The 27,993-nt window shown below is 44.2% G+C and overlaps 1 protein-coding gene across 1 annotated transcript; it reads right to left on the reverse strand.

The window, feature by feature from the left end:
• Nucleotides 1–62: 62 nt before the first annotated feature.
• LOC129709601 (ribonuclease ZC3H12A) lies at nucleotides 63–27,993 on the reverse strand. Its single transcript, XM_055656053.1, is given in 7 exon segments — nucleotides 63–2,687; nucleotides 3,605–3,711; nucleotides 6,637–6,871; nucleotides 9,679–9,818; nucleotides 17,956–18,476; nucleotides 18,478–18,558; nucleotides 27,926–27,993. Coding segments are annotated over 7 exon segments (2,124 nt in total). The 5' UTR covers nucleotides 27,974–27,993; the 3' UTR covers nucleotides 63–1,695.

A 27,993-nucleotide genomic window follows, 5' to 3' on the forward strand; every position in this document is an offset into this window, starting at 1 on the left:
GTGTTAGTGTGCGGAGATCTCTGTTAGAGTGCGGGGATCGCTGGTCCCCGCGGACTTGGTGCATCGAAAGGCCTATTTTTAAACATGCATATAAAAAAAGCATACAAAGTCTTCCCATGTTATAACTTCTTTAATGTAAGCAGTTTGCTTAACTAGAACAAAACCATTACATATGATTTTGTATATCTGAATTGTTCAAATGCCACCTCAGCCAAGTCAATAACTCGTACAACTTTCAGACTGGCACATGGTGCCAATGTAGCCAACTTTGATTTGCCTTTCAGCCACGATTGCAGAAGAGGCTTCAAAACCAACTATTAACTCATTGGAGATGGTGAATTAGGAATCAGTAAAGGTACAATATGTACTAACATATCCAGCTCATGGGGAAATAGTTTCACATTGGCAACTTAAAGTGCAAGTTTACACAATTTTACGCTAAGACCCACAAGTCAATTTTTTTTTCAAACGTAGGTTATAAACCCGTTTCTACACACAATTCACATTTTGTGTAGAAACATTTTACAAATTCTGCACATTCTCAAATGGAATCAGAAACATGTTTCGGTTTCCAGAGGTACACAACATACGAAAAGACCTGAAAGTCTGAAACTGTCCTGAGTTACTTAATACAGGAGTTAGCAACGCTGACCTGAAATGTATGGATTACAGTATGCACAGTATATACACAATACAGTGTTCACCAGTTTGAACACACAACTTAAGCACATTGTAATTTTCACCACAGTATCTACCAACCACACAATACATTTATGTACTTTTTAAGTACATGCTATATACAGATAACAATATGTACAGGTGCCGATTACTGCACAGTGTATGTATTAAACCATGTGCAATACCAATTTAAAATGCATAACAATTATGTTACAGTATATAAATCACGACATACGTCACCGGGCTTAAATCGACAAAATCCTTTTAAATCCTCTGTATTTCTAAATGATTCTAAATAACAAATTATAAAACTCATGGACGTTTTGGAAATAATGTAACTTTTACCATGTCTTATGTATCAAAATAAAGTTGTATTGCAGAGTTTGAAACATGATATGGGCAAAATGCCGGTAGAAAGTATTTTGAATGAACTCCTCCCCAGGGAATTCTATGGTGAAATCTGGTGGTGCGGAGGTAGAGTTGCTGCCTCACAGCGCCAGAGACCCGGGTTTGATCCCGACTACGGGTGCTGTCAGTATGCAGTTTGTACGTTCTCCCTGTGACCTGCGTGGGTTTTCCCCGGGATCTCCGGTTTCCTCCCACATTCCAAAGACGTACAGGTTTGGAGGTTAATTGGATTCGGTAAAGATTGTGAATTGTCCCTAGTGTGTGTAGGATCGTGCTAGTGAACGGGTTGATCGCTGCTTGGCGCGGACTCCTTGGGCCGAAGGGCCTATTTCGCTAAACCAAACGAAACTAATAAAACCAGTTTTTAAAATTACTCCATTTCAGGAACTTATACAATCATAAACATGTGAACACAAGCAGTGAATCTATTGGACTTGCATTACTAGTTGCATTAATCACAACTTGGGTTGGTTCATACGTTTCGTAATCATGTATTGTCTTTCTACTGACTGCTTAGCACGCAACAAAAGCTTTTCACTGTACTTCGGTATACGTGACAATAAACTGAACTGACACTGAAACATTTTGCTACATATTTCACATGAAGCACTAGGGTCTTCGGTTTTTATACATCAGAATGCTAGCAGCCAGCTCCTGGGGATCGAGAAGCTGTGGGTGTTGCTTCATGACAGTATCTACCAGGTGGGGTTGGAAGATGGCACACAACTTCATGCGCACACTCTCCCGCTCCTCCTCGCATTGGTCGCGAGCAGCCCACTGGCCGCTTGGCCAGTACGGCTCGGCAGCTTGTCGGTCCCCTCTGTTCCCGGACCAAGGGTCAGGGAGGCTCTGTGACCTGCCGTTGGTTGAGGGGAGGTGTGAGTCAGGCCAGCAACCATGAGATTGTGTGGAAGCCAGTGAATTGTACTCGTTAGACAGACTGAAGTGAGGCTGGACTGCTATTCTGCCCCGAGGCATATTGCGCCCAGAGACAGTGGTAGAGTTTTGTGTAGGGTAACTATAGTGGCCCAACGAAGGCATTGACTCATGAGAATGGTAGCTATACTGATGATGGTCTAAACTGTTTCTGGGTAAATAATATTGTTCATTGCTGATGGGATATGGTTCATTGTGACTATGGGGTCTAGAAGGCCACATTTCAGGGAATTCTTTCTCAAAAGAGGCAAAGCCTTCATCGTAACTTTTATGTAAGCTGGAGCAGGTTGAGCTATTGATGCTGTGGTCAAACGCCATGCGCTGAAACCACTCTGAGCTCATGTTGATGGGTGCATCCTTGGTTAGCGCAGTTCCTTTCAACGGCCCACTGGGGTCTCCAGCGACATCATTCTGCTTTGGGTATTGCCAGTCCGAACTATGTTTCTGTGATGAGCCAATCTCCCTCTGGTTAAATGCTCCACTGTCAGAATAGGGCAACCTCTTTTGCACATTGGCCTTTTTATCCTCCCTGCTCCCAGCGTTGATGTTTTTGGTTGGAGAGGCCCTGGCAGTAGCTCGGAGCTCGTCTGCCACCGAACGCTGCGGCTGGTTCACCCGCTCCGGGTGGTAAAACTTACACTTGATTCCATAAGTGCATTTTTTACCTGTAACAAAAGAAGGGAAGATTCATCTACAGCTCAAGACTTAAACTTTGGACCTCCTTCCATAGACACATCTATCTCTCGACCAAAAGATGGGCACAAAGTGCTGGAGTAACTCGGTGGGTCAGGCAGCATCTCTGGAGTAAAAAGGACGGGTGATGGTTCAGTTTTGGACGTGTCTAAAGAAGGGTCCCAACTCATAATGTGACCCATCCATCCTTTATGAATTGCATTTCCAATCGATAATAATCAATAAATGGAAAGGCTTGTTATTCAATAAAGGTTCTTTAGTAGCTTGTCAGTTTCTTTGTTGAACTAAATTAAGGCGCATGTTGCAATCAAAAGCGCTTGAACAATTGGTTGGGAAGAAAGCCAAACTGTAATAAATGTTATTGAATAGGGAATTGTTTTGTGAAAGATGGTTGCTGCTCTGGCCCTTCAAGTTGTTCCCTGTGTTGATTTAGACCTTGCCCATGGCATTATCTTGATACAATCTAAATCCCAAATAGATCCCAGTTTTTCCAAGGTTTCAAGCAACCACCTTGTGAAGGCAGTGCCCATTTCACTGAACACTTGACATTCGGTGCAAGTGTCCCATCTTGACATTGTGGGCCGACTGGCCTAATTCACCTCGGAGAACTATGAATTTATCAACAGCTACAGTCTACTGAGGGTTGATTTAGACCTTAAATCCATGGTATTATCTTGGTGTAATCTCAATCAGAAAGAAATCCTTGCCCTCCCTCTGGAAAGGGAACCTGGAACTAAATCTCTTCAGGAAATGGGTATCTGAAGAAGGGTCTCGACCCGAAACATCACCCATTCCTTCCCTCCAGAGATGCTGTCTGTCCTGCTGAGTTACTCCAGCTTTTTGTGTCTCGCTTCAGGAGATGTTCAGAAGATGCCACAAGAGTACTCACCATAGGGACAATGTTGACGTTTATGCTCTGGGATGACAGGTTTTATTCGGAGAAAGTTATCGAGACTGGGTCCATGCCGTCCAAGGGGATCATCCGGAGGCATAAACCTGCGCAACACAACAAACCCGTCGTCAGAAATGATCAAGCACAGGCAAGAGGTTAACAATGATTTGGTGAATTTACCTGTTGAGAAAGAAAATACAGGCTCTTTTATTTGAGTGGATAGCATGCAAAGAAAAGCTTTTCACTGTGCCTTGGTACACGTGACATTAAGCTGAACTAAACTAAAACGGTGCTGGCAAAAAAAAAGCTGCATCGTCCTGTCCGGTGCTTTGCTTGTTCATCTCATGTAAAACCATGTTGAGATCAACAGACAAAAGTACAGGACAGGGAGAGTGCTGCTTTTTTATGCAACATCATCTTAGTTTAAGATTATTGTCACATGTTAAAAGCAGGGTACAGTGAAAGGCTTTCGTTCGCGTGCTATCCACACAAAGAAAAGACCACATCTTCTCCAGTTGGTGGTATTGCCCAGTCAAAGGAAACCACAGTGGCCTTCACTTTGCACATTTCCTTTCCAAATTCTTTTCCAAGTGTCTAGCATTTGTTCCTTTGTTCAGCGCCGACTGGTAAAAGAAAAAGTCTCTCTCTGCTCATTTTAAGGATCCTGAATTAAATCAAATGGACAGCTTGCATCCAGTTCTCAAATGAGTCCTTTGAATATAGCAGCTCACAATTGCCGCAGATTGAAAATCCCACTCATGAAAGTTACAGAGGTGTTCTCATGAGATACCAAAATATCTTAACAAATGCATGTCCTTTTGGGTAAAGCAGATAATTGATATTATGTAGAAGTCACCCTGAACTGAGAGCACTTAATCTCATCGAGGGTTGCGGCAGCTAAAATACTTTCTGCTCTTCAGTGGTGACATCTCACTGCGATTAATTGAAACCACCAATGCACTGAAGCTCGGTGCAGCCAACACCAGGGCTCTGTGGGGGGAGGACCACTGCCTCGGACCCTTCCGCTGCTGGACATTCAGGGGGCAGGGTGCGGTGGAGACACCCCCTCAAACAAGGGTAGCGATATCACCCCAGGGGGCCACATGAGTGGCAGGGGTACTGAGTCACATGATAGTTTTTGCCAATCACAAAGCAAATGAATGGCAGAGGAATTTTGCACAGCTCTTGTTTTGTATATATTTTTTGAAGAAAGTTCATTTTGATTTAAAAAAATGAAACAACCACAAAGTAAAAAGCACTAGGATTTGTTTCATGCTGGTCAGAGAGAGAACAAGTACACTATGTTTTTTTTGGGAAAGAACTGCAGATGCTGGTTCAAGCCAAAAATAGACACAAAATGCTGGAGTAACTCAGCGGGACAGGCAGCATCTCTGGACAGAAGGAATGGGTGACGTTTGGGGTCGAGACCCTTCTTCAGACACACTATTTTTAATGATTCTCCTGTTCACTTTTCATGAGTGACCTGTAAAATGTTACCACCTGTAGGATGGTATTCACACACTGGATGTTCTCCACACAGTTGGTTGATTAACCACCCACATATTTTACCCTGCAATTTTTATAAGATGGATACATACTTCATCTTTATTCAGTTGTCTCTGAATTGGGTGCAATTGACGAGTGTTTATTAATCATTAACTTTTGATCAATGAAAGAAATGATTGATTTGACAAGCCAATCATGCCTCCCGGCTATTTTGGTTCATTAAACTTCCTGTGTTCCTTCAGTTTAGTTTGCTGCAGTAATTAAAGCCAGTACATAACTCATGAACAGGCACAGGGCAGATAAGGAATCAAATTCACAGGCATGGCTGTAGGTCAAGTTATCTAGTTAACTTCATTACAATGTCAGACAAGTGCCCCATATCAATAGATTGCATGTCCATTGCCTCTGTAGGCCTGCACTCAATTTTCATTTCAATGGTCAATCAACTTGCTTAAGGAAACAATTAGATCAATTGTTTCATGCAAACTTTTCTTTGCTTTAAGCCTTATGCAAATGGAATTTGTATATTGAGGGAAGAAAATTTGGATATTGAGGGAAGCAAACATCTATTGGTGTCTTCAAATACATTTAATTCCCACCTACGATTTATGCTTTGACTTGCTGGCTACAGTGTTCAGTTATTGGAAGTGAGTTTCAGCCAATTTGGTTTCAAAATGTGGTTTATGCTAAATGAGTTCTCATCTTGAAACTTGACACCACTGGGAACATAACAAGGCCCACCCTTGCCTATTACAACATGCTGCCGATTAGCAAATGTTTGGCACATATTGAATTTACTTTCTAGTAACCTTATGTTCCCTTCTGTCTGATATTTATGCTCATCAAAACTAGTGTTCTCCAGTGACATGCATGGGGAAAATTCCTTACAGGGGAGAAACATTCACAATCTAATTACCAATCAAATTAGCCACTAAATGCTAGAGTAACTCAACGGGTCAGGCAGCATCTCTGGAGAGAAGGAATAGGTGATGGTTCAGGCTGGAGTCTGAAAAAGGGCCTTAATCCAGAACATCATCTATTCCTTTTCTCCAGAGATGCTGCCTGACTCGCTGAGTTACTGCAGCATTTTGTGTCAATCCCAGATTTTTTTGGTCTATAGGTTGCAGGGAGATAAAATGGGCATTGATCTGGAAGGCTACACGCACTTGAATGGCCCCTTCCTATGTCAAAGGAAATTACAAGTTTCATGCCATTGTTAATACACCAGCATCCGCAGTTCCTTCCTCCACACGCCCACCCAATCACATTGTTTTGGTTAAAAAGACACAAAGTGCTGGAGTAACTCAGTGGGGCAGTGAGCACATCTGGAGGACATGGATGGATAGATGAATGCTTTGGGTTGGGACCCTTCTGTAGACCTGCTATCCATGTTCTCCAGAGGTGCTGCCTGACCTGCTGAGTTACTCCAGGACTTTGTGGTTTTTACTTTTTGCAAACCCACATCTGCAGTTCTTTGTGTCTAAAATGTTGAGCTTGGTGGTTTCTGTTCAAGTTCCACTTACTTGTCATTCACAAATGAGTACATCAGCAAACGCTCTTCGATGAACTTCTTCCATTCGGGATTTTCGGTCTGCAGGTCCCGGTAAGTGTCGTTGGAGACGATGATGCCGTCCGCTTCGTACGACAGTTTGACAATGAAGCGGTCATCGTAACAGACAATCCTCTTCCCACCAACCCGCCGCGACGGGGTGAACACCAGGATTTTTTTCTTCTCGAGCTCTCGAAGGTAATGCTGATCTGAAGGAGAAGCAGAGAAACGAGCAATTATATCGATGGCTGAGTGAAGTAATGTGACAATGGGCAGCACAGTGGCCTAACAGTTGCAGTAACACAACACTACAGACCCCAATTCAATCCTGACCTTGGGTGCTGCCTGTGTGGAGTTTGCACGTTTCCTTCATGTGGTCCAGTTCCCTCCCACATCCCAAAGACGTGCGGAATGGTGGGTTAATTGGCCTCTGCAAACTGTCCCTAGTTCGTGGGTGAGGGGTAGAATCTGGGGGTAGTGGATGGGAGTGTGGGGAGATGGAAATGAGTGTAAAGGGATGTTGATGATTTTTGTAAATGACCACAAGTGTGTAGCGGGTGGATGGGAGATAAAATAGAACTAATGTGAATGCGTGATAGATGGTTGGCGTGGACTCGGTGACAGGGCTGACAGGCCTGTTTCCATGCTGCATCTTTCAATCAATCAAAGTTATGATACTCCAAACAACAGCAGCATAACTTACAAAGGAGTATTTCAGCAAACTATGACGATTTTCTAGAATGCAGCTCTTTCCAAATTCTATTTGGTATTGCATATCATGAATGCAGCTGAGAGATAAGTGCGGAATTTTATTATCTCTATATTTATCATGAGGGGAAAAAAATGATATATTTATGGTCCAGATATGTCTGTCTGTCTGTCTGTCATATAAGCAGAACTAATGTGTGAGGGACTGATATGAACACCATTTGATGTTATGAATGTTGCATGCTAAGCTAATGCTACAAACATTATAGTGACACTACTGTAATCATTTATTTGGATTTCATTCATTCTCCAGGTGCAGATTACATTTTCAGTCAGCAATGAAGGATAGCAGTAACTTACCAAGAAATGTCATGGCTAGACTTTGAAAGCCGTTTTAACTTTATTATAAATTTATTCCAGAACTAGGTCAAAGACGTTGGCCAAGTAAACACCAGCACACCAATGAAGTGCGATGCTGATCTCACTCAAGCCCAGGACTGGGGGCTGTAATTAGCTGACGGGACTGTAGCCCAGCAATGTAAACTAAATCCACCTTGGAGAAAACAATGGACCATTGTGGGCTCCCCTTTTCCTTGATCATCGTTACTTTATTTCCATATCTTTCAAACATTTGTCCAATATCTCTTCTTTCCCTTTCCCCTTTCCCCTTTCTCAGAAACGAGAAAGTAAATAAAAATTGCGGCAAACTCTCAGCCTGAAGAAGGGTCTCAACCCAAAACGTCACCTATTCCTTTGCTCCAGAGATGCTGCCTGACCGGCTGAGTTGCTCCAGCATTTTGTGTCTATCTTCGGGGAAAACGCAGCCGGGTTGAATTGGCTAGGCACAAAGGGCTGGAGTAACTCAGCGTGTCAGGCAGCAGCCCTGGAGAAGAAGGATGGGTGATGTCTCTGGTCGCGAGCCGTTTGAATTGAACACTTAGTGAGATGCTGAGCAGAGTCTTTGGTGGGTGGGGGGGATGGGAGAAAGGCAGGATGGGCAAGACACTTTGTCAGACACTGGCAAAAGCAAATAAAACCATAAGATTGCATTTTCTATGCAAAGAATTCTGGCTTGTCTGCCAAGCACCAGAGGATGCTGACTGCAACATGCACAGAAAGGATTGCGTACATCCGCTCACACATTTTGAGAAACGGATCTTAAAGATGCATTTGTACAAAGAGGTGGACGCTGGAAATCTATGGAGAATCCTTTCCTGATTATGCACATCAGTGTGGATTATGCCTACCCAAACCTCTCACCTCTCACCTCAAACCAATGCATTTGAAATGTAGTCGCCGCCACGCTAATGCAGGAAATGTGTAACCAATATCCACATGGCAAGCTGCCACAAGGAACAAGGAGGTAAATGGCTGGAACACCAGTGGGCACAGTATTAACAATCACCAGCAGTGTAAAACTCAACATTGTGAAATAATTAGGCTCAGCTAATTCACCAAAACGTTGTAAAGTGTAGCCCTGTGGTGTGATTAGTGTCAAGTTCATTTAACACAGAAACAAACTGTCCATTTTATACACGTGATCATGTACTCAGTGTCAGAGGGCAGAAACGTTCCTGATTTTATCCCCCGTTAGTGAAGCTATTGGATGAATCTGACTCCAGGCTCATGATAACTGGGAGATCACAAAATGCTGGAGTAACTTCGCGGGACAGGCAGCATCTCAGGAGAGAAGGAACAGGTGACGTTTCGGGTTGAGACCCTTCTTCGGACTGATGTCAGGGGAGGGGGCAGGACAAAGAAAGAATGTAGTCGGAGACAGTAAGACCGTCTTACAACCTAAATATTAATTTCTCTAATTTCAAGTAAACTTTGCAATCCCTCGCTCTCTATGCCTACCCTACCCTAGCCACCTTGGTTGTTTCACTGTTTGTCTCCCTTCTTTAGTACCACTTCTACCGCCAACAATGAACCATTGTGGGCTTCACCTTTCCTGAGTCATCGGTGCCAGCTCAGATTTGTTCTGTACCTTTTCATACCTTTAGTTTCCCTCTCTGCTGACTCTCAGTCTGAAGAAGGGCCTCGACCCAAAACTTCACCTATTAGTTTTTCCAGAGATGCTGCCTGACCCGCTGAGTTGCCCCAGCATTTTGTGTCTATCTTCATGTAAACCAGCATGACAACTGGGAACGCTGAGAGTTAGCTGGTATATTATGTCCTATATTTTTGATGTGGTTGCAAGGTGCCAAACAAAGCTAGCAATCCATCCTTTGGAGATTCTCGTCGGGAATAAACACACGACCACTAAACCGGTAACCACAACAGAACGAGGAACTAGAATGCTGCATACCTGTGATTGGCACGTCAGCCCTCGATTGCTCCTTCCTCCAAGATGGGACAAAGACCGTGATGTCTGTGTGACCTCTCTCAAGGAACCAATTCACCGCCAGTTGAATTCCAAGGCAAGAAAAGACTTCTTTATTCCCATGGCTGCAACACAAAAGCAGATTCACCAAGAATAAGACTGAGTTTGCACTTAGTTAAGATCTCACAGTGTTTACAGTCACCGTGGACATTTCTACAATTCCACAATTAATTTGACATTTATCTGATATTAAAAATATTCATTGGTATCATTTAAAAATAAATTGGATAGGCATATGGATGAGAAGGGAATGGAGGGTTATGGTATGAGTACAGGCAGGTGGGACTAAGGGGAAAAAACATTCGTTCGGCACGGACATGTAGGGCCGAGATGGCCTGTTTCCGTGCTGTAATTGTTATATGGTTATATGGTTAAAAAGTACAAGCTCGGACATTATGGGATTAGCTTAACATTAAAATAGTGCAAAGTGTTCTGTCAGAGCTCACTGGGAACTAATGGCTTTATTGTGTTCAGCTGCTATTAAGATAAGAATCCTTGTGCATGATATTCAAATTTTTTTTCACGACAATTTGTGACGATATAGGTTTTAATGAAAATTCTGAGTTATTTACAGTTGGTTTTCTGGTCAATTATTTTAATTTAGCAGCTAGGCATAAGCTTTCTTTGATTACCAAAGACATTCACCAAAGGTGATCCCCTGCTCACGTGAAAGAAAGCTTTATTCATGTGACAAAATGTAAAATCCCATGGACACGGATTCCATTGTGTGAGTTCATACAGGTATGTAACTGTGAATATGTGTGTTTGCAGACATAGATTACAGTGGATTTGCAGTGATTTTTGATAAATTTGAGCATGAGTGGCACAGAGGAATTACTTTGGCAGTATCTGATGGCGGCCTTCAACCTCTAATGTTAATTCTGTTTCTCTCATTACAGCTTCTGCCCGACCTGCTCAATCTTATAGTCAGAATAGTTAGACATCACACAGCATATAAGGAGTCCCTTCGGCCCACCAAATCCATGCAGACCAACATCGACTGGATTACACTGATCCCATTTCATTCTCGCCACACTCCCATCGACTCCCCCCTGAATCAACCTCACACCCAGAAAAAAAGGGCAATTTACAGTGACTACTAGACCCGTCTTTGGGACGTGGAAGGAAACCAGAGCACCTGGGAGAAACCCGTGTAGTTACAAGGAGTACATGCAAACTCCACACAGACAGTGCCAGAGGTCGGAATCAAACCTGCCTCTGATGCGGTGAGGCTGTGGTGCTATCCAAATCTTTCCAGCATTTTCTATTTAATAAGCAAAATGTATTTAAATTTTACCCATCATTTTTTCTCCTGGTGGGGGAGAGAACAATCTAACCTCTTTGAAATGATCGCCATGATCTATCTTTTGAAAGAGGAAAAGAAGGAACCATCAAATGAGTAGAATATCCCAAAAACATGAGCTCCTATAACATTCAAGGTCTATAGTACAGCACAGGAACAGGCCCTTCGGCACACAATGTCTGTGCCCAACATGATGTCAAGACCAGCTCTTATCTGCCTGCACATGAACCATATAATTCTGAACACCACATATTGAATTGAATACATTTTGTTAGCCAAGTATGTATACATACAAGAAATTTATTTGTCTTGGTGCTTTGCTCGCAAGTAACAACACGATATTTTATAAATTAATTAAAATTAAAACGTTATAATTTAGACATGTGAAGAATGAAATAAAAGACCAGAGCACAAGGAGGCTACAGACTTTTGGTTATTGAGTAGAGGTACTACTCGTGGAAAAAAGCTGTTTTTATGTCTGGCTGTGGCAGCTTTGACAGTCCTTAGTCGCCTTCCAGAGGGAAGTGCTTCAAAGAGTTTGTGGCCAGGGTGAGAGGGGTCAGAGGTGATATTACCGGCTCGCTTCCTGGCCCTTGCAGTGTACAGTTCGTCGATGGGGGGAAGGTTGCAGCCAATAACCTTCTCAGCTGATCGAACGATGCACTGAAGCCTCCGGATGTCGTACTTGGCGGTTGAGCCAAACCAGACCATGATGGAGAAGGTGAGGACAGACACTATGATGGCCGTGTAGAATTGGACCATCATTGCCTGTGGCAGATTGTGCTTCCTCAGCTGCCGCAGGAAGTACATCCTCAGCTGGGCCTTTTTGACTGTGGAGTTGATGGTGGACTCCCATTTAAGGTCCCTGGAGATGATGGTTCCCAGGAACTTAAACGCTCCACAGATGTGACTGTGGTGTTGTTGATGGTGAGTGGGGTGAGGGTAGGGGGAGCTCTCCTAAAGTCTACAATCTATTCCACCGTCTTAAGAGCATTGAGCTCTAGAATGTTGCGATGTCCATGTGTCTATCCAAAAGCCTCTTAAACGCCACTAACCTTCACCACTACCCCTGACAGTGTGTTCCAGGCATGTGTAAAAAACCTGCCCCGTACATCTCCTTTAAACTTACCCTCTCTCACCTTAAAGCAATGCCCTCTAGTCCATGATCACATAATGACCACAGGTAAGACTTCATGACCGCAGAACATGCCTTCAGCCCTTGGTAATGAAATGTCATTGGTGTTTTAAAGTGGATCATCGGGCGGTAAACTTTCAATAATAAGGTTCCACAAATTGGAATGATGACCAGCTAACTCCCCCTAGCCCCCGACACCCATACTAATCAGGCAGCATCGCTGGAGAATGGGAATAGGTGATGTTTTGGGTCGAGACCCATCTTCAGACTGAAACATCACACATTCCTTCTCTTGAGAGAAAGATGCTGCCTATCCCAAAAGTTATACCCAAATCCCTGGAGTGGGACTTGAACCCACATCTTTCTGACACACAGATAAGAGCGTTATCAACAGTCCCAGCTGGAAACAACGTGACAGTCACACCACACAGCTACTTCCCTTCAGGTTTCGGTCACGCATCTAAACAGTCACGACAGGACGTTGAACTAAACCCCATCGCTGACTGACACTAGTTCATCGAGTTTAACCATTGCCGAATCTCCAAGTACCATGCCGATCCTGGTGTTGCTTAGTGCAAGACACTTACTTCATGGTGCGGTGCTCGCAGCCGGCACCAATGCTGGGATTTATCTACCGTCTCCCTGTCCAAGCCCCTGTGATGATGTGGGCTTCCACACCCCAAAGATGTGTGGGTTGGCAGGTTAGTTGGCCTCCGTGCATTACTCAGAGTATGTAGGTGAGTGGTAGAGTTGGGGGAGGGGGTAGCTGAAGGGAATGAGGAGAGAACAGAAATCTGCTGAGTGTGGCATTATTGTAAGTGGGTGCCTGACCTCTTGGTGTGGACTCTATACGTTCATAAATTAATCAGTCCTTGCAATAAAATTAAGCCATTCAGCCCATCAGGTCCACTCCGCCATTCAATCATGGCTGAGCTATCTTTCCCTCTCAACACCCGTACTCATCAAGAATCTGTCAATCTCAGTTTTAAAAATATCCATTGATTTGCCCTCTACAGCCGTCTGTGGCAATGAATTCCACAGATTCACCGTTCTGTGACTAAAGAAATTCCACCCCATCTCCATTCTAAAGGAATGTCCTTTTATTCTGAGGCTATGGCCTCTGGTCCTGGACTCTCCCACGAGTGGAATCATCCTCTCCACATCCACTGTACGGCCTGGTTTTATGCTGTGTGATTCTACAACGAGAACACTGCACTCAATAGAAATAAAATTAATTAACTATTTTATTTTGTTTGCCTTTCAGAACAAAATAAAAGCAATGATCCTTTTTACATTTGTCTACCATATACATTGACAAATCAGTAATAAGGAAACAGTTAGGATTAAATTACTTTCCAAATCAACGACAGATAAGAACAAAGGTTTTCTTATTGAAGGAAATACACACTCATCATGAACCATATATTTCCATCTGGGAGAGTACTCTGTTCAGCTCATTCTAACCCACAGAGACATGGATTAAATTAAGCATTTGTCTTGGTTCACTGACATCGAGACATGCCTTGGGCTAATGTAAAGTAAGCAGTCATCACTGCTCCTTTTGAACAGCTTATTCAATGCAAACCCCACTCTGATAACAGGTCAAAGCCGTCATACCTTAGAAAATGGAAAAGTACAGCATGGGATCAGACCCTTCAGCCAAACACAATGCCAAGCTAAACTAATCACACCTGCCCAATCCATAACCCTCCATTCTATACATGCCTATCTTAAAGTATCTTAAACACCATCGTTAACATATCGTGGATAGTCATAGAGTCATACTTCGGCTCCACTTGTCCACACCAACCAACATGCTGGCTCGAAGGGCCGAATGGCCTCCTCCTGCATGTATTTTCTATGTCCCATCTGCAGTGGTCCCACCTGCCTGCTTTTGGCCCATTTCCCTCTAAACCTAACCTATCCACATACCTGTCTAAATGTTTCTTAAACAATGCAATAGTATCTGCCTCAATGATATTCCAGCAACTTGTTCCATGCACCCACCATCTTTTGTATGATGTCCTTGAATCTTTTGGTCACCCACTCTACTGCGGCTTCATGTGGCTGGGGGTCCGATATTGCTTTACATCTGCGCTGGCCAGTCACTAGGCTCATCTGCTAGGCTCATCACTATTGACCTGATCTAACAGCTAACAACACCACCCACTGCGCACTGATGACGAAAGACCAAGGTTGAACAAAGGTTTGATACAAGACAAGTGGCAGTGAGATACTTTTGTTCGGCCTCAGGGAATTTACGCCAGAAACAGGAAAACAGAGTGTTTGTTTCCACTGCCAATTCTTATCAAGTGACGACAAGATCACATTAGCTTGTGAAGTGACCCACAGCAGTGTTGGCCAGCGACACTTACAGTGGTGGCCTTGGCTGAGACAGTCATTACTGGATTAGCAATCCAAACATAACATAGACACAAAATGAAGGAGTAACTCAGCGGGACAAGCAGCATCTCGGGTCGAGACCTTTCTTCACACTGAAGAAGGGTCTCAACCCAAAACGTCACCCATTCCTGCTCGGTGTAATCCAGCATTTGCAGTTCCTTCCTGCACACATAGTAATCCAGACACCTGGACTAACAATCCGGAGAAGGACACAGAGTGCTGGAGTAACGCATGGCCGGGAGCATCCCTGGAAAACTTAATTTGTTAAACGCAAGCTAAAAAACGAGAATGGGGCATTTGGCTTTGATTTAAATATTTAGTTTGACGTTTAAGTAAGTAAGTACATTTTATTTATATAGCACGTTTAAATCAACTCGCGTTGAAACCAAAGTGCTTTACGTAGAAGAAATAATTAAGTTTCCGTACATCGATAGAAAAAAGAAGAAAAAAAAGCAAAATGACACAAGACATTATAGAATTCAACATGAACGTCCCCCCACAACAGAATCAAAATGTTCCACTGGGGGGAAAGGCACCAGAAAGTTCAGTCCTCTTCCCCTGTGATCACCCGAGATCGGGGCCTATTTGTGGCCTCCGCAGCCAGTCCGATGTTATAGGCCCTCTTGCTGGGAAGATGGAATTCCGGCGTCGGGTGAACACTCCTCAGCTTGGAATGTCTGGAGCGGCCACTTCCTCCCCGGAGACCGCGGCACCCGAAGTCCACAGGCAGCGCTGGTTGGAGCTCCGACTCTGGCGATCTCGGATCCCAGGCTCCGCGGTGTTTAAATCCAGCGCCGCCTGCAGCTGGACGCTCCACAGACCGCAGCTCCTCGGATGTTGGAGTCGGCGGTCACAGCACTGCGGAGCTTACCGCATGGCGACCCGAGAAAGGCATCGCCCGCTGCATGTTGGTGTCCCAGCGCTGCACCGCCGCCGAAGCTGTTGTCCCGGCCAGTTCCGACAGGAAACGCCGCTCCAGTCCAATGGTAGGCCGCGAGAAAGGGGCGAAGAAGCAGCTCGGAGGGAAGCCGCCTCTCTGACCAGGTAGGGACTAGGAAATAAAGTTTCCCCCTTCCCCTCTCCCCACCCACCACATAAAAGAAGACCTCCAACTAACATTTTGTTTTTAACAGGACTAAAAATAAAAAAGGGTGAAAGGATGGACTGCAGGCAGAGCAGCCATACACAATGGCGCCCCACTCCTGCAGTCCACCATCTTTTTTAATTTATTATTATCATGTGCACAGTGAAAATCTTTTTTGTTGCATGCTATCCAGTCAGCGGTAAGGTAAGACTATAAATGATTACAATGAAACAGTTCACAGTATGCAGATAAAGGATAAAGGGTATAACGTTTAGCATAAGATAAAGTCCAGTAAAGTCTGATTAAAGATAGTTCAAAGGTCTCCAATGAGGTAATAGGAGAATGGAGTTTGGAGGGAGAGATATATCAACCATGTTTGAGTGGCGGAGTAGATATGATGTGCCGAATGGCCTAATTCTGCTCCTATAACAGTTTAGTTTAGAGATACAGCGCGGAACCAGGCCCTTCGGCCCACTGAGTCAACAGAGACCAGCGATGCCCGCACATCAACACCATCCCACACACACGAGGGACAATTTATATTGATATGAAACCAATTATCATACAAACATGTATGTCTTTGTGTGTGGGAGGAAACCGAAGATCTTGGTCACGGGGAGAAAGTACAAACTCCGTACAGACAGCACCCGTATCGGTATTGAACCCGGGTCTCTGGCGCTGAAAGCACTGTAAGGCAGCAACTCTACCTCTGCGCCACCGTGCCACTCTGATGAGTATATACGGATGATACAGTTGGCAAATAAACATCCTTGCCCTTGAATTGCACACACCTTCCAGTCAACCATTCCACCTCCAGCCCCAGACTGTGACTCTGAAATAAGGTCCCAGTGAATCATCAGTCACTCTTCTGGAGCTTCTCCTGTGGTAGATTATCTTCATCTGTACTTCGTGACAAAGGCGGAACCTTCTGCTTGGCAGTCGGCACCAGAGCAGAAAATTCCCCCTCAGGAGGAAGTACAGATGTATTTGCATACGATTCATTCAAGATTAATGGATAAAGGTGCATGTTACCAGTGAGTCAACAGTAAAGGGAGGGGGGGGGGAGGGGGGGGGCAAAGGTACAGGAAATAGGAAGAAATAGCTTCCCGTAATCTTAATCGGATCCAGGAATTTAGTTATTATGTTGCTCTGTACACATGAGTTAGAGCTCATCGTATTTTAACCTATAATACTCTTGACACAGTCAACAATGACTGTTCAAAGTGCAGCAAAGCTTGCAGGCCTGAAGCCAGCTCCAATGACTTGTGCAGAAGGAAAGACAGACTGCTACCTTGGGTAGCTGGCAGTACCTATAACCTTTGCATTCCCTCTCCCCCCATGCCTCCCCTCCACCCTTGTCATCCTGCCAGTTTCACTGTTCGTATCGCTTTGTTATCACCTCCATAGCCAACAATGGACCATTGTGGGCTCCTTGACCATCGGTGCCGGCTCTGATTTCGTCTGATTGTTCTTCTAGTTTCCCTCTCCCATGACTCTCCATCTGAAGAAGGGTCTTGACCTGAAATGTCATCTATTCATTTTCTCCAGAGGTGATGTCTGACCTGCTGAGTTACTCGAGCATTTACGGTATAAACCAGCATCTGCAGTTTCTTCCTACATATCACTTCCCGATTAGCTACTCCAGTGCTTATGACTCCCCATTTAGCTACTGGGCATCTGGACATTTCTCTTTCCCTTCTCCCATGTGTATTGTGTGCAATTTTTCTCCTAGCTCCCATCGCTACACCTCTTGCCCCTCACCCCCTCCAACCCAACTGACGTTCAACTTGTTGACTGAGAAATAGCACGGTTATGGCTGTGGTCCTGGGGCATCTGCCTCACTCCCAACTACATGGTGTCCACTCTGATCAATGTGTTGGCCCATTGGCTGTGAGGTTGTGGTCTATGGAGTGTGAGAGGGGCAAGGGGAGACCTCACACCTCCGTGGAGAGTCCAGTACAATGCCCCTCTTACTTACCTTGGATGAGCAACACTGCAGGGCAGAGCAGCAAGAATTACATTTCAACGTGGTCCCTCAACATCTTAATGCATTGATGCAGACGAATGGGTTAAAACTATGGATCGCAAGATCCAACAAATTCCAAACTTCAAAATAAACGTCTGTTCTGTCACATTTCAAGTAATTGAAATTGAGACTTGTTACACATCAGAGAAACATTCTGCGGCAAGACAACTGGTAACAGGGTGGGGATTCTTTGCACCATGTTCATGCATGTTTGGAGCACAGGTTTGTAAACGAATAACACAGCAACCTACCTCATAGCAACATTGCTGCCATCGATGACAATCGTCCGCAAGTTGGCTTCCTGCTCTCGTGCCTCTTCCCTCGTGGGCCCATTGCTTGGAGTTTTGAGTGAGGAACCACCTCGAGATACCAGGGCAGGCACAGGGATCTCCTCTGCCCCCACGTCCTTCTCTACTGGACCTTCTGTCTTCACCAGCTCCCCTAGGATGGTGTTGGTATCTGCGCTGCTGTCCACCTTCTGAAACACCAAGTGGATCTGCTCCAAAGTGTAACCCAACTTACGGAAGAAATCCATTTTCATTTGCATCTCGGAAGAATCGTTCATGGTCTGGGCGGAATTCTCACTCTCGTTACCGGCGCCATCCTTCCCCTCCAAGTCAACGGCCTTCTTGAGTTCCTTTGAATTGCTGCTTTTCCAAACATTGGCCGAATAGACTTCATTGGAAGTCAATGTTCGCTTGGCAGGGCAAGTCCTAGTGCTGTGAGAGGAATCAGTTAGGATGCCTTTGCTGCATGAAGGTAGGTCTAAGGGGGGAGTGATGGCTGTACTGGGCAGGTTCTGCCAAACTCATTTTCTCCTGCTGGTATAGTCCACGTTCCTTTAAAGCAACATCCTGGAAAGAAAAGCAGAAACGTACATTTGTATTGTTTAGTGCACAAGGCTGACATTGTCAGGGTTACAGGCCATCCTGACCAAAATACCAAGCTTACACGAACTCAACGGTGGACAGAAAGAGGGCCACTGAGTTCAAGTTATTAATCTGTGCTGAACAGGGTCAGTTAAACAAATAAAAAACTTGCTGTGGGAAATGACTCAAAATTGCTGCAATTTCTTATCAAATAAAGTTAAATTTTTACCTGACCTGTTAATCTGAAACCGAGGTTCAGCTCAACAAATAAAATAACCACAGGCAGAGGAGAAAAAATAATTTATATGAGGTGATCCCACCATTGACTCATTCTGTGCCCAGACTGCTTGCAAAATGTTACTGGCAACCAGAAATATTAGCCCCTGGGTAACCCACACACACACACGTAGGTAAAGGTTAAACTAACACATTTGATAAGCAAGGATGTCAAGGAATACAGGGAGAAAGCAGGAGTATGGGGTTGAGAGGGAAAGATAAATCTGCCATGATTGAATGGAGTAGATTTGATGGGCCGAATGGCCTAATTCTGCTCCTCCAACTTATGAAGTCCATTTTACTAATTTGAAGTTCATGTGATGATCCCAAATAGGTTTTAATGCATTATTCAATAAGTCCACCACCCTTGGCTAGGCAACAAATCTGTTAACATTACATGGTGGTTTTCACGGCAACCAGATCATATATACATTATTTGCCAAACTTTCCTTCAACCCTGGGGAGGTGTCCCAACATGGAACAAAGGTGCATATTGGTTAATGTTGGTCCATGCCAGTAGACCAGATGATCTGAGCCTCTCAATGCAGCCCTGTGGACTCCAGCAGATAAAGGAACAATTTTGGTGACGCACATCATACCTACTGCCGATGTTGCACTCGATTCTAAATATTGCAGATAACATCAAAGTTATCTCATTGCCTAGATCTTGGTTGCAAGCTGTCATGCTGCCTCTGGGACCTCAACTTGTACAAAGTGAATGCCACATTTCCTCCGATACCACAGTCACGACATAGAATAAGTATTACATTGGTTGGAAAGTGCTTTGGAATGTCCTGTGGCTAAGTAAGGTTTTGTACAAGTGCTAGCTTATCGTTATCACACCTAGCAAATCAAATCCACATACCTAAAATAAGACAGAAAATGCTGGAGTAACTCAACAGGTCAGGCAGCATTTCTGGAGACCATGGATAGGTGATGTTTTCGGCCGAGACCCTTCTTTGGACTAAGAATCAGGGGAGAGGAAAACTAGAAGGCTTCAGAGCCAGCACTGATCAGCAAAGAGCCCACAATGGTCCATTGTTGGCTGTGGAGGAGGTGATAATGGGGATACGAACAATGAAACTAGCAGGACAACTAGGGTGGGGGAGGGACAGAGAGAAGGGGAATTGAAGGGTAACATGAAATGAGAGAAATCAAGAGTCATACCGCTGGGGTGTAAGCTGCCCAAGTGAAATATGAGGTGCTGTTCCTCCAATTTGTGTGTGGCCTCACTCTGACAATGGAGGAGGCTCAGGACAGAAAGGTCAGTAAGGGAATGGGAAGGGAAATAAAAATGTTTGGCCACATGGAGATCAAAAGCAATCAGATGTACATCTGAAGCATGTCACCCAATACCTCGAACAGTGTAATGTGTAGGAAAGAACTGCAGATGCTAGTTTAAGTGGAGTTTAGAAGGATGAGAGGGTTTATTATAGAAACATATAACATTTTAAAAGGACTGGACAAGCTAGATGCAGGAAAAATGTTCCCAATGTTGGGCAAGTCCAGAACCAGGGGCCACAGTCTTAGGATAAAGGGGAGGCCATTTAAGACTGAGGTGAGAAAAAACCTTTTCATCCAGTTGTGAATTTGTGGATTTCCCTACCACAGAGGGCAATGGAGGCCAAATCATTGGATGGATTTAAGAGGGAGTTAGATAGAGCTCTAGGGGCTAGTGGAATCAGGGGATATGGGGAGAAGGCAGGCACGGGTTATTGATTGGGGACGATCAGCCATGATCACAATGAATGGCGGTGCTGGCTCGAAGGGCCGAATGGCCTACTCCTGTACCTATTTTCTATGTTTCTAAGTTTCTAAATCAAAGGTGGACACAAAATGCTGGAGTAACTCAGCAGGACAGGCAGCATCTCTGGAAACAAGGAATGGGTCATGACTGTTTAGGACTGTTGCCAAGTTGATGTACTTATCACACGGATATTTCCAAAAAAGGTTTAATTGCAAGGCACAAGGAAATACAGAATAATGAATAGCTCAACACCCATTACACCGTAATATATGTTTATATAATACAATATATTAATCATAACACACTTTGTTCCAAAGTCTGGTAATTAGCCCAATCAACTTTCATATTGGCCAGATCAGTTTGCTAGCCTAACCTTTTATTAAATCATTGTTTCTCTCAACCTATTCATCTCAAATCATAGTCTACTATAATAGAATGCACGGGGCCTGATTTTACACTGGTTTGAGTGGATCTGTGAATCTTTCTTTACATTTTCAACAGCAACTGGTTAAAGATATCCCCTTTGAGCAAACGGATCCTTGCATTTTAATTTAGAGATAAAGCATGATACCGCACGGAAACAGGCCCTTCGGCCCATCGAGACCGCGCCAATCAGCGATCCCTGCATATTAACACTATTCTACATACTAGGGACAATTTACAATTATACCAAGCCAATTAGCCTCCAAACCTAAACATCTTTGGAGTGTGGGAGGAAACTGGAGAACCCGGAGAAAACCTACGCAGGTCACAGGGAGAACGTACAAGCTCCCTACAGACAGCACCCACAGTCAGGATCTAACTCGGGTCTCTGGTGCTGTAAGGCAGACACTCTGCTGCTGAGCTGCCGTGATGCCCATTTCTTTGAGCAACTGTTCTGTTTTGGTCTGTGTGATGATCTTGCCCATTTCTCCAAGTCACAAAACATGTTTACTAAAACAGTCTTCACCCACTACTGCTAATGCTATCACTACTGATAACAAATACCATTATACCATGTTCAAACGTCTCAAGGTACCACCTGTACTGCAAGATATTAAATTTTTTCAGTGCAGTGAGTAACGTGCAAACAAACAACATAACCTACTCCAACAACTGAGCAATGGACACATAGTAATCCCCCTGATGTTGACATATCAACTAAAATAAAATGGGTTCAGGCAGTGAAAAAGCTCCTTGATTTGTTTCTCATCCAAATAATTTAATAGCACATCTGAAGACAAACGACTTCACCTTTATTAATCCTCGTTAAATCCCCATTTACACGGGAGATTGGACCTTTATTATATTTCAGAAACCTGTGACCTTCTTGCCTGACAAATATACGACAAACAAAAAGCATTATTTACAATAAACTCTCCGGTTTCTGTTTTTGTCAAATCCGTTTCCTGATTTCTCGCACAATAAATTTCTAAAAACTTCCTGCAGTGTGGCTGGAACTCCCAACCCAGCAGCACTTTGGGAGTGAGTGCCTTAACCAGAAGGGCTGCAGTGACTCAAGAAAGTGCTTCGTACTTTATCATCACAGTAATTAGGGATAGGCAATAATTGTTGGTCTTGCAGTGATGCCCCCATTTTGAAAAAAAAACCCATACAGAACCGTGACCCAGCACATTTGTAAAGACCTTTTGGATTCTATCACAACCAGAGAGCAGTGCTGAACTACTATCTACCTCATTGGTGACCCGTAGATTATCTTTGATCAGACTTTGCTGCCTTTACCTTGCACTAAACGTTATTCCCTTATCGTGTATCTATACACTGTAAATGGGTCGATTGTAATCACGTATTGTCTTTCCGCTGACTGGTTAGCACGCAACAAAAGCTTTTCACTGCACCTTGGTACACGTGACAATAAACTAAACTAAACTAAAATAAGCGGATGTGTGGACTTGCCAATGCTTCAATTTTACATTGGGGAGGTAAGGAACAGGAAATAAGTGTTGGTCCTGCAAGTAATGTCAACATCGTGTGTCCCAATAAAAAAGTTTCATTCCCCGAGCATGATGTGAAGACTGAAAATTTGGTGTATTTCAAGAAATGGGAACAAAAAACATACTGAAAAACATTCAGAGGGCCTCAAATTCTTCATCAAATAACAAAACCTCAGTTGGCAGATTGCCCAGGAGTTGAACATTTACAATCTTGTGAAGAGGGTGATGTAACCTAGCAGGAAAGTCGGCTGTTTTATTTTTATTTTACCCACAAGGTTTCCCCCTGGTTGAAGATTAAAAAAAAAAACTGGGATAATGGATAATCCTCATTGGTTTCTGATCTACCGATGCTGAGCATCACTCGAGAACATGGATTGGTGAAACTTTAGGTTGGGGCCCTTCTTCAGACTTTACTTGCTTCACATATTTCAAAAGCGTTATTATTTCAGAAATGAGATTGATTATATTTCATAAATCATTTACAATGCGAGGGTCAACCGTTTACTCATGAAACCTCATCATCTATTTTGGAGCAAAATAGCTGAAGGTAGGGTTATGAGATCCAAATATTTAAAGCCGCAGAAAGGACAGGAAGGAATTCAAGTGAAGGAATAAATGCAATCAGCGTAGTTTAAATATTGCTTGTGTTGGGCATGTAAGTTCTCTTAGATGTAAAACACACATCTCTGTTTTGGTGAATAGTATAGAGCTTACAGGTCACCTCTCCTGCATGGCCTTCCCCCAGCAATCCTCTGTATACCTACACCAATCTTAACTGTTTGTTGTAACAGTGCTCCCAATGGTAGTTATCTCGTGGGAGATAGTGAGGCCAAACACACATTGGATGAACTGCACCTCATATTTTGCTTTGACAGCTTACAACCCAGCGGTATGAATATTGATTTCTCTAGCTTCAAGTAAACCTTGCGTCCCCTCTCTCTCTCTCTCTCTCTCTCTCTCCGTCCCTCCCCCGCGCTAATCATCATACTAGTTTCACTGTCATCCTGTTGCGATCACTGTCTGCATAACTCATTGTCACCTACCCTACAGCCAACAATGGACCATTGTGGGCTCTATCTTCCCTTGATTCTCTTTGTTTTTTGCATGACTTTCATTTATTTATTCTATGTGCCGTCTAATTCTTCAAATTTCCCTCTCCCCTGACTCTCAGTCTGAAGAAGGGCCTCCACCCGAAACATCACCTATTCCTTTTCTCCAGAGATGCTACCTGACTCGCTGAGTTACTCCAGCACTTTGTGACTATATTCTAGTTATCTCTCAGCTGCTTCAAAAACAATGGACGATGAGTAGAAAACAAACCAGGGAGGGGGTACTGGCATGAAAGAACAAGCTGAAATAGAAACACAGAACAAAAAAATGCACCATTAACTAAAAATGGTGCGTAAATGCTTCTAAGACAAAAAACAAAGACAATGAAACAAAGAAAAAATTATGACGAAATAAATTGATGAGCAATGGACAAAGAGATGACTTTGCATGTTATAAGCATCATCAGGGTGGCAGAACATTGTTTATGCAGGTTGCTGCCATGCAAGAAATTCCAGTATTTGACAATTCTTTTTGCAGAGTTATGTAATTTTGTCCAGTTGATCCTTTCTGAAATTAAACCGGGTAATGAGCAGTTATGGGGCATTTGTCATCCTGACAATATCCGTGCCCCAGCTACACGGGATGACATCATACCCCGTGCCACGCTCTGTCTCGGCACGTGGTCTGGATCACGTGGTCCTGAGAGTGCTCGGCCGGGGCAATTCCTGGGACAAAGTACTCTTGGATGCACGCCACCAGACGGAGATGCAGCCAAGTTAATACTCACCCAAATCCTAGCTTCCCCTTAGAACTACTCCACAATATCTCCCTACCTGTGGGCATGCCTCCATATTTGAATTAAATCCCTTGGGATTTCCCCTTGCAATCACCCTTGTGTATCTCCCAGTTTTTAATCTCCTTCCCATCCACACTTGCTCCAAATTTCCTGATATCTTTCCCTTCCTCCAACTTGGGAGGGAGGTGCTGGAGATGACTCCGTCTCTTCCACACTCATAGATGGGATGGTGGCGCAGAGGTAGAGTACAGCATCAGAGACCCTGGTTCAATCCTGACTACGGGTGCTGTCTGTACGGAGTTTGTATGTTCTCCCTGTGACTGCATGAGTTTTCCCCTGGATCTCCAGTTTCCTCCCACACTCCAAAGATGTACAAGCTTGCCTGTTAATTGACTTGGCATAAATGTAAAATATCCCAATAAAAATCCCTCGTTTACGTCGGATAGCGTTAGTGTGTGGGATTCACTGGTCAGCGGGACTCAGTGGGCCGAAGGGCCTGTTTACGTGCTGTACTTCTAAACTAAACATCTAGAGTACTAGAGAATCCTTGAGTCCACCTTATTCACCCACTGCCTATTTCTCCACACATTCATCCCAACAGAAGTCTGACTGCAGGATACTATTAAGCTCCCAAATGAAACATAGAAAATAGGTGCAGGAGGAGGCCATTCGGCCCTTCGAGCCAGCACTGCCATTCATTGTGATCATGGCTGATCGTCCCCAATCAATAACCCGTGCCTGCCTTCTCCCCATATCCCTTTATTCCACTAGCCCCTAGAGCTCTATCTAACTCTCTCTTAAATCCATCCAGTGATTTGGCCTCCACTGCCCTCTGTGGCAGGGAATTCCACAAATTCACAACTCTCTGGGTGAAAAGGTTTTTTCGCACCTCAGTCTTAAATGGCCTCCCCTTTATTTTAAGACTGTGGCCCCTGGTTCTGGACTCGCCCAAAATTTGGAACAATTTTCCTGCATCAAGCTTGTCCAGTCCTTTTATAATTTTATATGTTTCTATAAGATGCCCCCTCATCCTTCTAAACTCCAGTGAATACAAGCCTAGTCTTTTCAATCTTTCCTCATTTGACAGTCCCGCCATCCCAGGGATTTATCTCGTAAACCTACGCTGCACTGCCTCAATCACAAGGATGCCCTTCCTCAAATTAGGAGACCAATACTGTACACAATACTCCAGATGTGGTCTCACCAGAGCCCTATACAACTGCCGAAGAATCCTGATGGTTTGGTCTGCGGGTCAAAGGGAGAACGGTTGGGGATGATGAGGGTGGTGTGGGGGAGATGGTTGGTTCAAATTTTCTAAATTACTCCCTCAATTAATTCCTATTTTCAATCCGAGGAATGTGACAAAGAAAAGGGCAGTGGGATTTTTATTTGCAAGTCTGGATAAGAAGGATTGTAGATAAACATAAAATGGTGGTGTAACTCAGCGGGTCCAGGGAGCATCCCTGGGGAAAAGGAATAGGTAATGTTTTGTATCGAGACTGTTCATCACAGCAGTCTGACCCGCTGACGTGTTTATCTTTGGTGGCAACCAGCATCTGCAGTTCCTTCCTGCACATAACAAAGATTGGAACTTGTATATGTACTTGTACTACACTAAGTACATCTTTCAAATGATGGCCAATGAAGGAAACTTTGTAAAGAATCACTTGAAGACTGTTCTGTAATCAGACATTATCCAACCTGACTGAGGTGTTCATGATCCACATAAGACCGGAGGTTTTAGAGGGCAAAGGGCCAAATGCAGGCAAGTAGGACTAACCCAGTAGGTCAAGAGTGTCTGGGATTATGGGGAGAAGGCAGGAGAATGGGGTTGAGAGGGAAAGATAGATCAGCCATGATTGAATGGCAGAGTAGACTTGATGAGCCGAATGGCCTAATTCTGTTCCTAGATCTTATGAGCTCGCTCTGCATGTACAAGGTGGGCTGCATAGCTGGAGCCACACATGCCTCTTCTCAGCTTGCTTCACCTCACTCCAGCCTCACACACTAGTTACCTCATTTGTTAATCACCACCACCGTACCTTGTGACCCAGAGTCCCACATTCCCCACGCTGGGTAAAGTTCAGCCAGGTTAAAATAGCTAACAGCGGAAACTATGCAGACAACTCCTGGCCCTGCTGGGACTCGAGTAGTGGGTAAAAATAACATTTAAACTCAACCATGCACCGTCAGTTCTCAAGCTTATGGTGAGGGTGGGCGGGCAATTTCCTTGCTTCTCTCATTTGAACGCTCAATATACACTTTCATGATCAATATATTCCGATACCGCATTTCTGTTTCATTCTTATAGGTTACAAGAACAAGCCCAATACCTCAAATATGAAGCCCCTCTATTTTTAGCAAAGAAAACACCACTGTAAGTACCAGACACAACATTCATTTCAAAATAACCCAGCCATTCGCCAAAAGATCAGTATGTAACCTAGGTCACATCCAAAGAAAAAAATATCAAAGCCACAAATGTTCTTTCCTTTAGTAAAATAAAAAGTGCTAGAGTAACTCAGTGGGTCAGGCAGCACCTCTGGAGAGAGGTAATAGGTGATAGAAACTTACAAAATTCTTAAGGGGTTGGACAGGCTAGATGCAGGAAGATTGTTCCCGATGTTGGGGAAGTCCAGAACAAGGGGTCACAGTTTAAGGATAAGGGAGAAATATTTTAGGACCGAGATGAGGAAAACATTTTTCACACAGAGAGTGGTGAATCTCTGGAATTCTCTGCCACAGAAGGTAGTTGAGGCCAGGTCATTGGCTATATTTAAGAGGGAGTTAGATGTGGCCCTTGTGGCTAAAGGGATCAGGGGGTATGGAGAGAAGGCAGGTACAGGATACTGAGTTGGATAATCAGCCATGATCATATTGAATCGCGGTGCAGGCTCGAAGGGCCGAATGGCCTACTCCTGCACCTATTTTCTATGTTTCTACGTTTTAGATCGGAACCCTTCTTCAGACGAGGAAAGGTTTCGGCCCGAAACGTCACCTATTCCTTCTCTCCAGAGATGCTGCCTGTCCCGCTGAGTTACTCTAGCACTTTGTATCTTTCTTCGATGTAAACCAGCATCTGCAGTTCCTTCCTACACTAACTCACACGGTTACACGGTTTCTCTAACTACAACTTGCTTGCATCTCTCTCCGTCCCTCCCACACCCTGGTTCTCCGTCTAGTTTCTCCTGATTCATTTTACTAATTGTATGTCTCGCTGTCACCTTCCTCTCAGCTAACCATGAACCCATTCGACATTTCCTTGGCCAACGTCATACCTTACCCTTCCTCATCTCTATGTACCTCCCTCTCCCCTGACTCTCAGTCTGAAGACGGGTCTCGACCCGAAACATCTTCCCCCCGAAACTTCTCTCCAGAGATGCCGTCAGACTGACCCGCTGAGTTACTCCAGCTGTCTGTGTTAAAGCAGCATTTGCAGTTGCTTCCTACACACGGTCCCTTAAAGGAGGCAGTAAGTGGGTGAAATGACCGCGCCCGGTGAGTTTCACGTTATATCCATGCGTGGAACTTAGTCCACGCCACACTCACTGTGGTCCGCTTGCTGTGTTCTCCATCGACCCGTCCTGGAACACGCATGCCAACTTCACCCAAGCCTG

This window comes from Leucoraja erinacea, chromosome 26, assembly GCF_028641065.1.
Source record: "Leucoraja erinacea ecotype New England chromosome 26, Leri_hhj_1, whole genome shotgun sequence".
Classification (NCBI taxonomy): domain Eukaryota; kingdom Metazoa; phylum Chordata; class Chondrichthyes; order Rajiformes; family Rajidae; genus Leucoraja; species Leucoraja erinaceus.